We start from the raw sequence: 17,394 nt of genomic DNA, 5'->3' as shown, positions 1-17,394 counted from the left end.
GCCTCTGGTCTGCCTTTTATTTTTATGCCCATCTCTTCAGTGGTTCCATTAGTGGTTCATGTTGTGTGCATCTTGGCCTGTCCTGTAGCAATGCAGTATGAAACACAACCACCGTGTGTCAGTATAATCTCAGAAAAAGGAGACAAACGCTGGCAAACTGCACCCTAAAATTTAAAGAGTGTATTAACATGAGAATGAACAGGCTGATGTACTCTACAGTACCATTCACTGGGAGAGAAGAATGTTTCCTGGCATTTATTATTCACTCTTAGCAGAACTGTACAATTTGTACCCGAAGTGGAACATACAGCCCTTGAAAAAGTAAGAGCCACAAAGCAGCAAAATGAAATCACTCCAGGAGACTAGTTTTACATGGGGAAATTTTAACTTTGTACACGTTACTGCTGCAGTTCAAAATTTGAAAATTCACCTGTACAGCATATACAGTTTCCAATTTATCTATTAATTAATATTCCTGCATAGGATTTTATACATTGTCATTTTTCTACATTTGGTTACTTTGTGCATTAAACGTAAGTACACTGCCCCCAACCTACATGTCACTAGATGCCACTTGTATGCTACACATTACATTCTCATGGCTAAGTAACTCAAATTAAAGCCTAACGATTGTGAAAAACCAAACATTTAGCCAAATCAACAGTGAAGTCTTTGTAGTTCTATATAACGCTGACTGTCCTCTCCTCACAGTAAATTAACTTCTAGCAGCTGAATCATTTGCACCCTGGCAGGACCATGTTAATTAATCTAAACGGCGGGCTGCCAAGTCTCCCTTCGGCCCTTTAAGGCTTTATCCATCCGCAACATCTGAACACACTGTCCAGTCACATTTTCTTCAAGGTACGTTGTCAGTTTCAGTGCTTTTGGGGGACCCTCAGCAGATCCTTTTAAAAACATCCCTTCACTGTCCCTCCATTGATCAAGCCCTGGTAAACAAGTAGAAGCCTGGCACAGGTCAGGAGGCCAGGTGAGATCTCCCCACCAGTGTCCTGCTCCTCCTGTTGGCTGGCTGTTCCTTCTCCTCAGAGCCCAAAGCTCTGCAGGAGGGGAGCAACTTGGTCAGTTTGCCTTTTTGTGTCACAGTACAAGGCTGTCAGTATGAGATGATACTGGAGGAGCCGAGTCCTGAGCCAGCAGCACTCATCTGCAGATTTCCAGAGGAGCTTGATCTCCTCATGTGAGGGAGCAGGTAGGGGTCGCTTCCCATTTGGTGAACGTCAACGCGGTCCTCCTTCCTGTATGCCAAGCAACGCCTTATGAAGGCCTGGAAAGGAGAGAAGTACCAAAAAATGTATTTTATGTTCAAGATATTTCTTTTTGATAATACAAGACTTACATAATTCATACAAGAATTCTAAAATGGCTCCATCTCTTTTGTACGCAAGTTCACCCACCTTTGCTTCGTTACTGGAAACAGGCTTGACAGGGAACTGAACATCGGTAGCTTTCAAAATGGTGTTCTCCTGCAGGATGTCCTGTTGCGACTGATTGTGGCCAAAAGGCTGAAAAAGGAGGAGCAGAGTTGCAGTTAAGCATCATTCAACAAGTAACAGAAACATTAAGGGGTAGAATCTGTATTGTCCTCCTTACCTTTCTTCCATACAGACACTGAAAAAAGATTATGCCCACAGACCACACGTCCACCTTATTGGAGATCTTTGGAGGCTCTTTTCCAACCACAAAACATTCAGGAGGCAGGTACCTGGTCAGAATATACAGAAAAAAGTTGTTTAGTGTCCCTACTAGTGGCCTGTTATAGACTTCCATGTCCAGTGGTGGACAGTAACTAAGCACATTTACTCAAGTACTATGATTAAGTACAATTTTGAAGTACTTTTACTTTACCCTTTTCTATTTTGTGCTACATGATCTCATAATGTACAATTTACTCCACTGCATTTATACTATATAACAAATGGTACCAATTACTTTTTTATATCAAGATTTAACTCATTTGATCAGTTTATATCTACTACTACTCCTACTACTCCTCAAGTAAAATTACAGTACTGCTCAGTTAAATAACACTGACAGGAGTTGTTTTACTTAACCAATAGTTGGTATTTTTTTATATTGCTACTTTAAGACCAAATCACAGTGACCTTGTGCGAGCAATATGTCACTTCTGGGTAGACGATTGGCAGTTGCAGATTTCACGTCTCCGTAAATGTAACTTTTAAAGATGTATAGTAAAACATGATGGTCCGTCCTTGATATTTCAACTATGCTAATTTTATGTACTGTGTTGCTTTGCGAGTGTAAGTATGAGGGGTGGATGTTATAACAATGTATTAAAAAAAAGGATCATTTAAATATATTTACTTTTAAATAAAATAAAATTTCATGTAAATTAAAAACAAGTGAACTTTTAATATTTAACAGTCTCTCATTAATTAAGTGCATTTTCTAATTAAGTATTTTATATTAAAGGAATAGTTTACTCTAAAACAAAATTCAGTCATTGTTGACTCACCCTCATGCTGATGAGAAGTCCGGTGTAGTTTCTTATTCCTCAAAGTGCAGCTGGAGACCCGCGGGGGTACCCTCTCTGGATGTTGCCCCTTCAGGACACTTGGATTGCAGCGGACGAGCAGTATGGAGGAATATTACAAAGTTGTGTGTAGTTTTATGGACCTTTTCCTCTCGGGCACAATTGACGCTCGTTATATGGATTTTTGCTACAGGAGGGTACCCACGCGGGTCTCCAGCTGCACTTTGAGGAATAAGAAACTACACCGGACTTCTCATCAGCATGAGGGTGAGTCGATAATGACTGAATTTCGTTCTAAAGTGAACTATTCCTTTAAGAGTATAAATTCTAATATAAAACTATTCATTTTAAAGTTAAGCATCATTGCATCTCAACATGATTTATTGCAATTAGAACTTCTTTCTGTGGACAATTGGTAAGAGCTTTTATTTTAGCGCCTCTCAGTTCAATGCAACGACATTTTTGTAAAGCAGCATTTGGTTGTAGATTTGAGAGCAGCATCTACCTCAATGATACGTACATATATAAAAATACATTTAATTTACCAGTTTTATATTAAAACTTTCAGTGCGTTTAATTCCTATGAGTTCATTTCTTTATTTTAAACTTGAATACAACTAATGAATGAGTTAGTTTTAAAAAATACATTGTATTTAAATCCCATGAAATTATATTATGTTAAAAAAAGCAAATATATTGAATTGATCACTCACCTGATTCGTTTTATATTTACTATACTATCTATAATACTTCTTCCACCACAGTTCATGTCTTTAAACAGAATGCGATGTATGCATGTGTAGGACATTTCTTCTCACCAATAGGTCCCTGCACCCTGTGACGTCAGGTCCATCCCATCTACGCCATAGTTGTCATCATCCATGATTTTGGACAAACCAAAGTCAGTGATCTTGATTTCCCCACAGGCTGTGCCATCCACCAACAAGATGTTGCCTTAAAATCAAAGTAAAATTAGTCAGCACTAGAGAGGAAATGATAGAGATAGCTGACACTCAATTGGCACAATCTGATTTAATGTAGAATAACTGATCTCTTGAACTACTGTGATGAGAGTCATTAGTTGTGTAAAGGGGCATGTTTACCTGGCTTAAGGTCGTAATGGATGATGGGGGGTTTGATTTCATTCAGGTATTTTAGTGCGTTCACAATCTGCATGACTATGGACCGTGCCTCCTTCTCAGACATTAGCTTATGCTGTTTCAAGTAGAAATCCAAGTCGTTGCCTTCGCAGTACTCCATGACAGTGCAAAACCTAATGGATGGAAAAAGGACTCACTAAGAATTATGGCCAACATTAAACACAGACCAACTGAAAAGTGCTGTAAAAGAGGCATGAACAGGAATTTGTTCTGAATGCACTAACGTGTCTGTGTCCAGTGAGAAGTAGTCGTAAAGTTTCACGATTCGGGGGTGGTCCAGCTCCTTGTGTATTCTGTACTCTCGACAAGCATGCCTGTGCAGAGGAAGATAATTATACTCCTATTAGCAACCAAAGCATGAAGGTGCAGGTGCTGTATTCTGCACTGACAGCTCAGCACAGGGGCTTATGGGCAGGAATAACAATGCACTGAAAGCAAAGGACTAGAGCAGCTTGTATGTCACAACATGTCAAACACGTATTAAAGTATACTGCAGGTGAGATGACATACTTGTGGTAGTTCTCCTTTTTCTCTTCTCTCCAGTTCTTGTTAAGTTGGTGGATTTTCACAGCAGCATATCGTTGCTCAATCAAGTCAAAAGCCTGCAAACACAAACAGTTAATGCTCAGAAATCAACACCTTACAATTCTGAAACATATGACATCAACATTTAATGGATTACCTTGTAAACTTCACTAAAGCCCCCTCTTCCTAGCAGGTGTAGGAGGAGATATCGTTCATTCAACGTTGGGTGATCCTTAAATCTTTGGATGGAAAAAAATACACACAAATCAATCAAAATTACAGATTTAACCTATGTGGCAAAGCGAAATTCTTCAACATGCCAATACATGTGGAAAAAAGACAAAGAACGCTTCATCCATTAGCCAGTTAGTTGATGAGAGCACTATGGATGAGGATACTGGCCTTGTGTGTACATACTGTACTAATGCCAATGCAGTAACTGTCAAAGAAATTGATTCAGACTCACTGTGAGCTGTCTTCATTATTTATTCTCTTCAGCTCCCGAATGTGAAGGTTGCGCACCCTCTCCAGACGCTCCAGCTCCGCCTGGATCTCAGCTTCTTCCTATAAATGATTCAAGCACACAAACACACAAATGCACACAAGGAACTTCAGAGCTCTGAGTACAAGGAGAGGAGCTCATCAAAACCCACTTGTACACAGCTGACTAGTTCTGTATTAAATATTAACGGTTGACTTGGTACAGAGTCTGTCAGGGGCTGCCTGTGATGCTTATTCATCAGGAAAACAATGAATACATCGACAAACTACAGTCTCACTCCCTCCTTAGGGTAATTCACAAAAAAGGAACAGTGGTTCATCTCAGGAAACAGGAGAATCAGGCTGAATATGTTCAATTATCCTAATGTCGAAGACAAAGATTTGCTACATTTAATAATTTACTGACTCCAATTAGGTTTTCTAAGCTGTGTAGAAGCACCCTTTGTCTTTATTACATATCAGATCCTGGATAAATTGAGCAACTTACAAAATGTATTCACACATGAGGTTCTGTGCCTGTACTGCACAGGAAGACAAATTCTACACCAGACAAATGAAAAATGTTTTAATAAATTCAGCATTGGGCAAACCTTCTTGAGATGTCCAAGTCGCAGTTTGAAGATCTCTTCCTGTTCATGGTACTCTGCTAGTGTCAGCCTTTTGAGGATGAGAGAGAGATGGAAAAAAGCAATAGCCTTTATCAACAACAACATCAACATGTTTAGTTAGATTAGTACATTCAGTTATTCACCTGTATTCAGTCTTGTTATAATTGTGTTACAACAGCTGACCATGCAAAAGAATAAAGAAGTATATACAATAAAATGACAATTAATTTTCCCGTGGAATGGCTGCAGTTGTATCTGATTTACACAAGGCCTGAACTTACAGCTGAGGTAGGCTGGGTTTTAAGAAGGGATCACTCTCTGCTCCGTTCACTGCCTTGGTTTTGCGTTGCTTTGGCTCAGAGTTTGTAGTTGGTGCTTGGGAGTTGCTGGAGGATGGAGGTTTCCTCTTGGCTAGAAGTTTCCTCTGCCTCTCAATGTCCTCTCTCTGTTGGTTTATCCACTCCTGCTGTCTGCAGATGGAAAGCAGTGATATTTGTTAGGTGCATCTGTTCAACTACAACAGCAATAGCAATACACTACTGCTGTAATGCAAATTGGGTTGTGATGTTGAGCTTCACCCAATTACACTGGAGTTGAGCTCACATGCAAAGACTGCAAAATACTATATAATAGCCACATATCAAATTAAATGTTTTGCCTATAAGATGCAAACTTTAGTTCCTTTACTAGTATCGCATTTCATCATCATCTTTAACTCAAACAGAAATTAGTATGCAGCCAAACATTAAAAAGTGTGTCTCCTTATCACCGTTTAGTTATAAAATCAAAAATACTATACAGCACCTGACAGCATTGTCAGACAAGTGGCAATCACTCAAGATGGTAGAAGAAGTGCAGACAGAGTTTGGTCCAAAAATAAAGAGTAGTTTAGCTAAACTCATTCAGCAATTGAGCGGAGATAATCCAAGCAAGTAAGAATTATAGGTCATTCGCACATATGGACTCGACAGCTGGGAGAGCGATAGTCTGCTATTAATTGTGAATGGGACCTGGCACTGCTGCATGGTGCAGTTCGCTGAGCTACAGAGATTTTTTAAAAAAGGCACTGAGTAGCATTATGGGGGAAAGTATCTCAATGCTATGCAAATTTCCTCTGTAATGCTTCGAGGTGACAAGAAATTTTCTGATTAAGAGTGTTTCTCTAAGGATATATAGAGATAAACAAAAAAACGAAAAAAACAAAACATTAATAACAAAGAAATAAGTAAAACAACAACATGATCAATCTCACACACACACACACACACACACACACACACACACACACACACTAAATGCCTCTTACTTCACAAGGTTTTGGAAGGCGTAGCCATCTGTCCACTGTTCTGTGAATGATGCTCCATGTCTCACTGTAGTGAAATGGCCTAAACGAAGTCTGTCCTGCATGCTTTTCTCCCGACAAGCCTGCTTCTCCTGGGTGCTCTGGAGAACAATATAAAACATAGGTTTGCATACTTGCAGACACAGTTAAATGTTGAGCGTTCATAAAGGGTTAAGAAAAACAACACATTTACCTTTTCTATGAGCAACTTCTTGCTCATGGTGATGCATTTATTCAAGCGTTCCTTGTACTTTTCAAGTAATTTTTGTTGTTCATCTATCTGTCTCCTGAGATCACAGTTTGCCTATGAAGCAGAAACAAACTTTAATCAGCAGCTGCACAGATTATGTTATTCTCCCAATCCAGCAATTATTTAAAACCATAAAAATGCTGTTTATATGGTCGACAGATAATACAAATTAAGGTCTGTTCTATACCGAAACCAGAAGTAGTCAAATTTGTTTTTTAAGTAAGTAAAATCATGGATCAAGCACAGTCGAGCTTTTCTGCAAGACAGTAAACAGTAAAATATTCTCCTTACCCTTAGCAAATCATCTATTCTCCCCTCCTTCTTCTCAAGGTCTAGATTCTTAGTGCTTTCAAGGGCAGCCAATTTCAACACTGTAAGGTCAGTCTAGAGTGGAAAACAACAAAAAATGTTTAAAAAGCAGCAAACGCAAAACACATTTATGAATAATCACAAAGAGCTGATGTCATCCATATCCTCACCTGAACAAATTTGACTGCTAGTTGCTTTGGAAGTGTCATGTGGTCCCCAAAAGACAGACTAGTAGGAGATGAGCTATTTTGTCTAATCTGCAACAAAAGAAAGAGCACTTGTTTTATGACAGGGCGACACCACATGAGGCACCACTCATTTGGTGCCTCATGTGGTGTGGAATTGAGATACAATTCTTATTTTTATTTCATTTTCTTATTTATTTATTTTTTTTCAAACTTACAGCTGTGCCCTGAGCGGAGTGGGAATGTGAGTTCTGGGGCGAACGGATCATCGGTGGGAGACCTCTCACTGGACTGGACCCATTTCCTCCCTGGAACTAAAAAGTTAAGAGGAAAATTGACTGCCTAACATTCGATAAAAGCAGGCCCACCCATGACCCCCTTTCCTTCACAGTTATTTTAGAGGCAAGAAATGCATTATGCCTCAGATGTTGAAAGACTTATACAGTACACATTATTCACTCAACACACACTTCCTTTAAATGTACGAAATATCTAAAAGCAAAATTGAAAACTTACATCAAAATAATCACTTATTTTGGGTCCTCGCACAATGGATTTCCCTGTGAAGGTGAAAGGTGGAAAAGAGTGTTTTAAAAACTAAAACAATAGAAATATTTCAAAGAAAAACTGCAAGTATGAGACGACATAAACAGTTAAAACCCACTCACCTTGGCTGCTCTCTGATTGGAGCTCAGGTTTCCTTTTTCTACCTCTGGTTGTTTCCGACTGTTTCTTCTCTGGGGTCTGAGAGAAATTACAAATTACAAATTTTATCAAAAACAATTACTGTACAAAAAGCTGTTTTTAATGAAGACTTGCTGCTGTTGTTACTGAATCACAATACTATTGTTGTGTGAGGCTACCTGTAGGAATAGTCTAAACGAATCCAAATTGTATTATTTCTATCAAGGTACTGTGACAGATTACAGCCGTAACAATAAGAAAGTTTACTTTGACTTGTTCCGACTCACTGCAGTGTCATATCAGTCTTGTTTGTCAGCAAAGATCAGATATTAATTAAAATGAACCTAGTCTATAAGCTCTATAATATATTTACAATTAAAAAAAGTAAAGCAAGCAAATGAATTTTTTTTTTTGCATTTATTCTACTTTATGTCTTTAAAATATGACACTTTGATTTATTTGTTTGACATCATGAATGAAACAAGAGGGATCACTGCAAATGGCAGTCTTGAGTTACGTTAACCACAGAGGTGGAAAACACAAACAGCAACAGGCAGTATTGGGATAACTTTAATTTTTTTGGGGCACTTTCTACCTTCATGGGACAGTGACAGGTGAAGAGGAAGACAAATAACGGTTGAGACTGTTATGACAATGCAACACACGCTGTAACCATTTGCCTATCAAGGCACTACTGGAAAACCATTAATTTTAAGATTTCATCATATACCTACCGAATAAGCAGGAGAACTGCCTCTTTTCACATCTGACCCCTATAACGTAAGAAAGACAAGACCTTTAGATAATCAAACATCCACATCTGGATCACACATCCATCAAATTCAAGATAATTGTAGAGCTTCCAGTTCATCAGTACACTATGAACGGACACAGAAAAAAAGAGGTCTTTGACAATTCTTAAAAGAATAAACGTGATAAAATTAATTGAAGATTGGTCAAAGTCCTCAGAGCCTTAATTTACCACAAGAACTACTATTGAGGCATTTATCAACAGGTGCTGGTCTGATCCGACTTGTCCCTCGTGTATCAATGTCAAAAGGGAGTGCTAAGCAAAAGTTTTCATATAAATCACTGGTCAAAATATTGGATATAAAAATCGTTCAAAATTCAGACAAATAATAGCACTACAGCAAAACAAGACAAGGGGCTGCAGTCGTGTGGGTGTACTGCTGGAGCATAGAAGAAGAACATAAAATATGAACATGGAAATTCAGTTTGAAGGCTTATTAAATACCAGGACGCAGCATGGTAGTTGGCATACCACACTGTACCGATGCACTTGGTCTTAGTGAAATTAATGAGGGAGCCTTTGTGAGTCTGAATGCAATCTTGCTCACTACCCAATGGGGAGATTTAGCTTTGGTAAACTGGCAGATGGAGGGGACCAAAATGAAGCCAAATAGCCACGCAGTTGACTTGGGAAATCTATCATAGATTTGTCCTCGTGTCTGGGTGATGGTGTTCATGATATCGATTAGGCATCCCCCCACCTCCCACAAAAAACAGGAACTGGTTTACACAAACCCTTTGAACGACCAGCAATCAAATGAGGATTTTCAAATATGAACCCGTTTAAGATTAATGGATAAAAAAGCCACATAAGGAACTTTCTGTTTATCTCATCTCATCTCATTTTCTTAACCGCTTTATCCGTGAGGGTCGCGGGGATGTTACCGCTTTATCCCCCCCTTTCAGGGGGTTGCGGGGGTTACTGGAGCCAACCCCAGTTTTTCATATGGGTGGAGGCCAGGGTATATCCCTGGACGAGTCGCCAGCTCATCGCAGGGCCCTTTTCTGACGGCAGAGGCTGCCACACAAGGTGCCAACTGCAACTTTCTGTTTATCATAATGTAAATAAGGTTATCATCAGTAAGCACATGTTGAATATTTTTAGTATGTTACCATTATTGAGACAGCACTCAAACCATATATGCACATTAGTCACACTATGACTCAGGTATTTTTCAATACATAAAACATATGAGGGGTAGATGTTATAAAAAAAAAACAAAAAAAAAAACAGCTCTATAATCTAAAACCAAATGCTTCTTAAATAAAAATGGTGGCTAACTGAACTGCAAGGGGCAAAAATAAAAGCTCTTCACAACTGAAATGTCCACAGAAAGAACTTCTGACTGCAGTATATAAACTTATTATGATACTATAATTTTCAACACATTTAAATGACAAGTTACAGTAATGTTGAAGTTATATTGCATTTAATTGCCATGAATGTATACTCTAATTAAAAAGTAAATGTATTCAATTGATCACTATTAGTTTTCAATTAATTTTTTATAACATCCACCCCTCTATACACAACAACCCTTTATGTACTAGTCTACTTTCTAGCTGTGGAAAATGCTGAACTAGTCAACCATTGTCACTCATTGATTGAGCTTGTCTCTACTACTACAACAACAACAACAACAACCACCACCAAGAAAATGAATGGAATATTAATGTCAATATATTTATATAATCACCTAACTTATATTTTATAATAATGATTCATCTTATTGTGTAATGTAGTTTTATGGTCATGTAAACGTCAGTTAACATCAAGACTTTCGTGTACCTCTGACTCCTTGTCGCTTAAGGATCCCAGGCTTCCAAAACTGTGATTTGAACATTCATTATTGGTCAAACCCTGGAAAAAAAAAAAAAGGAAGATAATTTTAGGATAAGACTTAACATTTAATTTAAAAACAGTATTTTTAACAATTGTGTACAAACAGTGACATTGCTAAATTTTCACTGACTTTGGTTCCCCCACTTGTGCTGCCAGTGCTGCCCCCTGTGCTGCCGCTGACCCCACCCATAAAGCGTGCCTCCAGCAGCTCCTGTCTCCGGGGGTCCAGGCTGTGCAGCTCCTCCATGGTGCCTGGGAGGATTAACAACAATTTACAGTATGTCTCAGCAATTTCACGATCAGCTTAAAGCCTATGAATGCCCACCAAGAACAGGTGATAGTAGATTTATGATAAATGTACCTTATATAGCTACGTAAACAATATTAACCTAGCTGACAGGTGACAATATTTCAGTCTAGACCAGAATATGGGCCAAGACCAAATGTATGCCCATTCCCTAGTGGCAAATTCAAGACAGGTATTACTCTGTGTAGCACAGAGGAGATAATAAAAAGATTTTTACTATATTAACTCCTGTTACCGCTACCAGCTCTGCTAATAGCACCTTAACACTACTACCACAATAAAAGCAAAATAAATGATTACAACACAAAATGCAGAGTGCAAGAGCAGAAGGAAGACATTTCTGTGCTATCATCCTGAGAGTCCTGCGAGGCACTGATGAATACTGTGCTGCTGTGGGACTGTTACGTGAGCTCCCTGGGCTTCAGTGTTGCTGCAGACTCACAGGGGTCTGCCCACTAAACCTGTGCTTTAATGAGACAACCATTTTGAATCTGCCAAGGAATCCATTCAAATGGAGGAAAACATGATAACGCATCGAGACAATTCTTCTTAGTAATAAAGTATGAAATCATAGCTGCTAGGAATAGAGCCTCATTAAACAAACAGCAAATGATGACAAACATACCAACTTCTGTTATCCATTCAAAGCCACACACACCAATCAAATGAGACAGCAGCATATGGAGTTCATCGCCTCCAAAAACTAACTGCAACATACCAGAAAGTGAATGAGAAATGGAGAGGGTGAATTATACCAAACAGACCGGAGAAAGCATGCTATAATACCCTTTAAGACTAAATAAAGATATGTGATTCAGCTAAATGTCAGGCAGGAGGGGCATCAGTGCACTGAAGCAGGGCTTCAGGAAACCAACACGGCCATTACTGATCATGAAACAAAGACACTTATCTGTTTAAGATGGAGGGAAACAATACTTGTAATCACAATGTGGTTGTCTGACCAGCTTATTTATTACACAAGTTACAAGTTTATCAATTAAACTTAACAAACTTAACAAATGTACACAATAAGTTGAAGTTGTAGAAACTCGAATACTACCTGTGTGTAATCATAACTTCCTTGTCGACATATGCAAATGTAAACCACACATAGAAGTTTCAGATCTCCAAACAATCTTCAACCATCTTAGATCTAGATTGAATTTGGACTTAATTTAGGTCCAGACAGATTTTGCCTAATACATAGCAAGCCTTAGTTGCCAGGAAAAGCTAAACAAAAGGCCATTCATTATATCCTCCATAACAAAAACATTGTCTGCTATCAAGTTATGTATTACAGAGATGGGGACACCACACAGGCCCGCTTCAGTGTGCAATGTGAAGCCATTTGAGAAATGTGTTGTATACGATACAGCTGATTCACTAAATAATACCGACTAGTGATTATTTTCCAGAAAAGCACAACAGTCACAAATCAAGTATGTGTACAAAACTAAAACCATGAAATGGCTCATGTCATCAAAAAAGAATTACTTCCCGTCAGTCAATCAATGTCACCCACAAACCAGCTGCAAAATACTTCAGAGTTAAAAAAAGATTTACTCCAATAACAACAAGAACAAATTTGTGTGTGTAGATGTGTAGATAACTAATATCTTGATTACCAGTGCACTATTAACAACCCAACTATACAATCTCAGGCTCATACCTGGCTCCAGCAAACAAGCAATGAAACTGTTACCAGATACTGATCCATGAACTATATACAATAACAATTTGAACACCATCAGAGACCAAACAATATACAACAAATATTAGATTAAGTTTAGGATTTTTTTGACAGCATGTTTGACTGACTAACCTGTTGGTAACTCGGTAACACAAGCACTGCTACATGAGATAGAAAGAAGCTTGAAATTAGTCTAATTTTCTAAAACCGCATTTATTAAACTACAGTCAGCTATTACCAATGATTCTCTGTACATCATATGAAGTAGGGCACTCAATGAAGTAGCAATGAAGTAGCATGTCTAGCAACAAAAAGGAGCAAAGAAATGTATATGTAGAACTTGTCTGACTGAAATTTAATATCAGATGCATGTTACAGTCTAAAGACACGAACAATACATCATAATTATGATGTGGATGCATGTTATAACTAACTATGTAGATTACTGAGAGACATTTTCCCTTGATTAACCAAAATTAACCCTCTTTTGTTATTTAACCACTGATTGCCTGAGCAGTGGTAACATTTTTTAGCAGTTAGCTAGCTAGAGCTGCAATGATTAACTGATTAATTGTCAACTATTAAATGTATTGCCAACGATTTAGATAATCGATTAATTGGTTTGAGTATATATATTTTTTAAAAGTCAAAATCTCTGATTTCAGCTTTTTAAATATGAATATTTTCTGGTTTCTCAACTCCTCTATGACAGCAAACTGAATTATCTTTGATTTGTCAACAAAATGTCATTTCAGGACTTCATCTTGATCGTCATTTTCTCCTTTTTCTGACATTCTATAGACCAAATAACAAATCGATTAATCGAGAAAACAATCCACAGATTAATCGACAATGACAATAATCATCCTGTTAACACTTTGACAACACATTAACAACTTCTCGTTGAGACATTCGCATACATAAAAAAAAAATCCTTACGAGATAAACCATAGGCAATCCGTCCACTGCCTCTTCCTAAAGCATCTAAGAGACAACAAGATAGCTTGTAACATTTCCCATGATGGGTGGGTCTGTGACTTTTAATCTATCTATCTCCATCTATTAGTCATTAGTCTCATACAACTATAGGCTGCCTGTCATTGTCATTGAGAGCAAAACAAAAAGCTGGGGGAAAAAATGCAAAACGTGTGATTTTGCATCTTGCCTTTAACTGGCAAGGCTGTTTTGCAATGAGTATATGCAGCAGTGCTACATGTTTATCCCTGTAATCACCAAGACACACAGAGACAAGCTTTCTCACTTAATTTCCAAACTATTTAAATAAATACCGTTAACCTCACTACTGTTTTACTGTCAAGTAGAACTCTTTTAGTGAATAAATGACTGGTATGTTAAGTGTTTGCTGTTGGATCATAACTACAATATAAGTGCTACAATATTCACACGAGCAGATGTTGCACGCGTTAACCAACCATGGTAAAATTGTATGATTCTACCTCTAAAAAGATCATATTTATAAGACGTTGTAGCTTCAACAGCCTTCCTACAGCTGCTATTCTTGCTGAGCAGGATCCAGAACCATATCTCACTTTTCACCCTGTGTGTTTGTGCCAGTTTCACATCTCAAATACAAATCAGCAGTGTGGTGTTCTCAAGGATTTCCCTGTGTATCAAGCATGGAGGCCTCAGTGCATAACTATTATCTATATTCAAGCCCCTGCAGGAACAAGTGGTTGAACCCTTACAACTCTTGCTGTGGATGTCATTTTAACTCCATGCTGCTCAGTCAGCAGAGTGACCACCTGTTTATGGCAGACACTTGGAAAACCTTAAAAAAAAAAAAAAATCTCTGCCATAAACTGTCTTGGATTACTTCCCCATAGGTTGACTTGTTGGCAACTTAGACTTTAAAGACAATTAACGCAGACAACTCCCAATGTTTAATATTTACATGTATCATGCTGATGATGCTATCATTGATTAATATCAATAACTACATGCAACACTTGCATATAAAAGAAAGAGGAGCTACCTCATTGTCCAAAGCTATCTGAAAGTCCTCCATCATTATAATGTCCACTGAAAAAACTACTAGGAGAGCAAGGAGGCATGGTTAACATGACTGACAACTACACAGGGTCACCAAAACTGACCAAATGAGCATTAGTTATCTGATTGCGTGTGTTAGCATGCTACACAGCACAAAGCAGCCGGTATCCCATAAGTGTCCCTTCATTTTCACTTGGCTCTTTACTCCAAGTTAGTAATACTAAAAAAGGTCAAACAAGGCTACCTACCATCCACTGCAGTAGCATCTATAGCGAAGGGGCTATCTTCACAAAGACCATAACTACATCTAATGTTAGACATACAGCTACTGTCACGTCTAAAGCCGACCTAAGACCCCCAGGTTAACGCTTAATGTGAAGATTATCGTCTGTTACACAGATATTGTGAACATCTTTGGTTGGGAAACACCACAAATCAACACACAAAAGGATTGCTAACAGTGCGAAGCATACCTAACTTATGCATTGCTTGCTACAGATCCGGTGATATAACGTTAACCATCACCCAAAAATGTTGATTTCTCTCGCTGCATGTACTGATCCAATTTTACATCCATCTGTAACTTGACTGGTGTTTGCCCTTATAACGGCAGCGTGCTTAAACACGGATGCACAAGGCTACAGCGGTAACCTTTCTGCTCCCCGTGAAGGTTTATCGCCATTATGCACGTATTTGTCTCTGGGTTACCACACTGGCCTGAGCACAGAGAGACGGTCCTGTGTCCTCAGTGCTACTAGCTAGCCAAACAGGCTCAATTGACTTTGGAGCTGACGCGTTTACTGTAACGTTAGCTAGCGAGCAGGTTTCGCCACCAAGATTTGCTCGGTCATTTTAATACAATTCCCCTTCGTTATACACAAAACGACCCACACGAACATGTAGAAAAGAGATATCCGTCTTAAAAACGTTTCACGATACCTTCCTGGGCCTTCACCACAGCCGTGGTATGTTGCCGAAAACACAGTCCGTGTTGGGGACGTGGAGAGCTGGGACCAAAGATGGCGTCCCCTCCAAACTTCCACTACTTTGGACACTCATCAAGCTACTTTTCGTGTGTTGGCACTGCAGCGCACACGGTTAATCTTTCGCATACAGTGTGAAATTAACCGACTGGCACCGCGCAGTTGTTTTTACATGGGAACAGTGGCCGCCGCTGAGTGAAAATGTCTAATTATTATCTGTTTTAAGGGCACAAACCTCTTCACACCTCAGCGCTGCGTCCTGGCTCCAGGGCCACCTCTCCGTCTTCAAGTGGTTGCCCATGAAACGTCATGCATCGTGTGCAAAATACTTATCGCGAGGGTGATACATTTATTCCCAACGTCAGTGACAACATCAGGAAAACATCACTGACATAAACACTCACTTTAAACTATATGCAGCACACATCGACTATGAATAACCACATTTTACATACAAGTTATAGACTTTAATCAAATGAAATTCAAATGTTCAAAACTTCTGACCTTTTCTTTAAAGAAATACAATGTTAATGGAAGCCAGTTTCAGACGATAGGTCAATTTGGACATAGTTAAAGTTACAATGATGAGATATTAACTCATAATTATAGACATATAAGTTGTAATTTTTGGCCTAATATGTCAGAATTATGACTTACTGGTAAATCAAAATTATGAGACACTAAATCAAAAATATATAGTCATAATTTTGACCCATTAATTTAGCATCTGTAAATTTTGACCTTTCAAGTCAAAATTTTAACATGCCATCTCATAATTTTGACTGATGATGAGTATTTTAACAATGTGTCAGTGGTGTAATGTCACTAAGTCAGTTTACTCAAGTGCTGTAATTAAGTACACGTGAGGTAGCTTACTTGTATTTATTTCCAAAATGTTCTGACAAACTGAGAAACTTAATCTTTGACAGGATACGCAGTCCAAGGGTTTTATTTTGTGGTGCTAAACCAAAGTCATACCTTCCAACTACTGAATACCCTTAAGGTATAAAGGTAGCACACACACAAATCTTCAGGGCAAAGTCGACAAATCTCAATTTTACCAGTTTATTCTGGCATGTCCTTCCAACTCTAGAGTATAAATGTGACCACCATTTTCCCCCTTTGCTCTGGTGAAGGCCACTAGGCCAGAACGTCGACATGTTATTTGACATGGCCAGAATAATTTGGTGAAACTGAGATTTGTCAACTTTGTCCCGAAAAAAATTTGAAAATTCTCCTACTTCTGAAGCTATATAAACTATTTAAAAATCACCTTGGATGAGCTGGAAAATGAATCATCACAAAACTAAAAAACAGGGCTGGTTTCCTGAGTTAATGAAAAGTTGACTGTTCAGAGATACATGGTTCTCACAGGACAGCAACGCTACAATCATAATGATTTTATAGAATATGATGCATTCCTGTAGATTAAACTAACCAACAGCGTATACAGTAGTTAAAATTAGCTACACCTTAAAGGACTACAGCAGTAAAATGCAAAATACACATTATTGTAGTAGTATTAGTAATCGGAAAACATTACATATCTGATAATATTTACATACTTAAGTATGGTTTTGAATGCAGGACCTGAATACAGGATCTGAATTATCCATTATTATTAATGTAATTTTTCCCCACTGTCATATGGTATGTAGTCTAATATCAGGAAACA

At 38.4% G+C, this 17,394-nt stretch overlaps 1 protein-coding gene across 2 annotated transcripts; it reads right to left on the bottom strand.

Annotated features, from left to right (window-relative positions):
- Nucleotides 1-240: 240 nt before the first annotated feature.
- tlk1a (tousled-like kinase 1a) lies at nt 241-16,041 on the bottom strand. 2 transcript variants are annotated; one of them, XM_073473502.1, is made up of 22 exons: nt 15,955-16,041; nt 10,860-10,981; nt 10,676-10,747; nt 8,811-8,849; nt 8,061-8,136; nt 7,909-7,952; nt 7,611-7,706; nt 7,378-7,464; nt 7,190-7,282; nt 6,842-6,952; nt 6,613-6,749; nt 5,588-5,776; nt 5,289-5,355; nt 4,664-4,761; nt 4,355-4,436; nt 4,183-4,274; nt 3,897-3,986; nt 3,616-3,785; nt 3,331-3,466; nt 1,612-1,723; nt 1,416-1,523; nt 241-1,285 (listed from the first exon to the last, which is right to left on the bottom strand). In XM_073473502.1, the coding sequence occupies exons 2-22, from the start codon at nt 10,974-10,976 to the stop codon at nt 1,115-1,117; spliced, it is 2,187 nt and encodes a 728-aa protein (XP_073329603.1). In that variant the 5' UTR covers nt 10,977-10,981; nt 15,955-16,041; the 3' UTR covers nt 241-1,114. The 2 variants fall into 2 exon arrangements, with proteins under 2 accessions (XP_073329603.1, XP_073329602.1); XM_073473501.1 differs by having other exon boundaries at nt 15,676-16,010.
- Between the last annotated feature and the right edge of the window lie 1,353 nt (nt 16,042-17,394).

The sequence above is a fragment of the Pagrus major genome, chromosome 9, assembly GCF_040436345.1.
Source record: "Pagrus major chromosome 9, Pma_NU_1.0".
Classification (NCBI taxonomy): Eukaryota; Metazoa; Chordata; class Actinopteri; order Spariformes; family Sparidae; genus Pagrus; species Pagrus major.
Note: the sequence above shows the minus strand (reverse complement) of the source record. Positions and strands in the feature narration are given on the sequence as shown.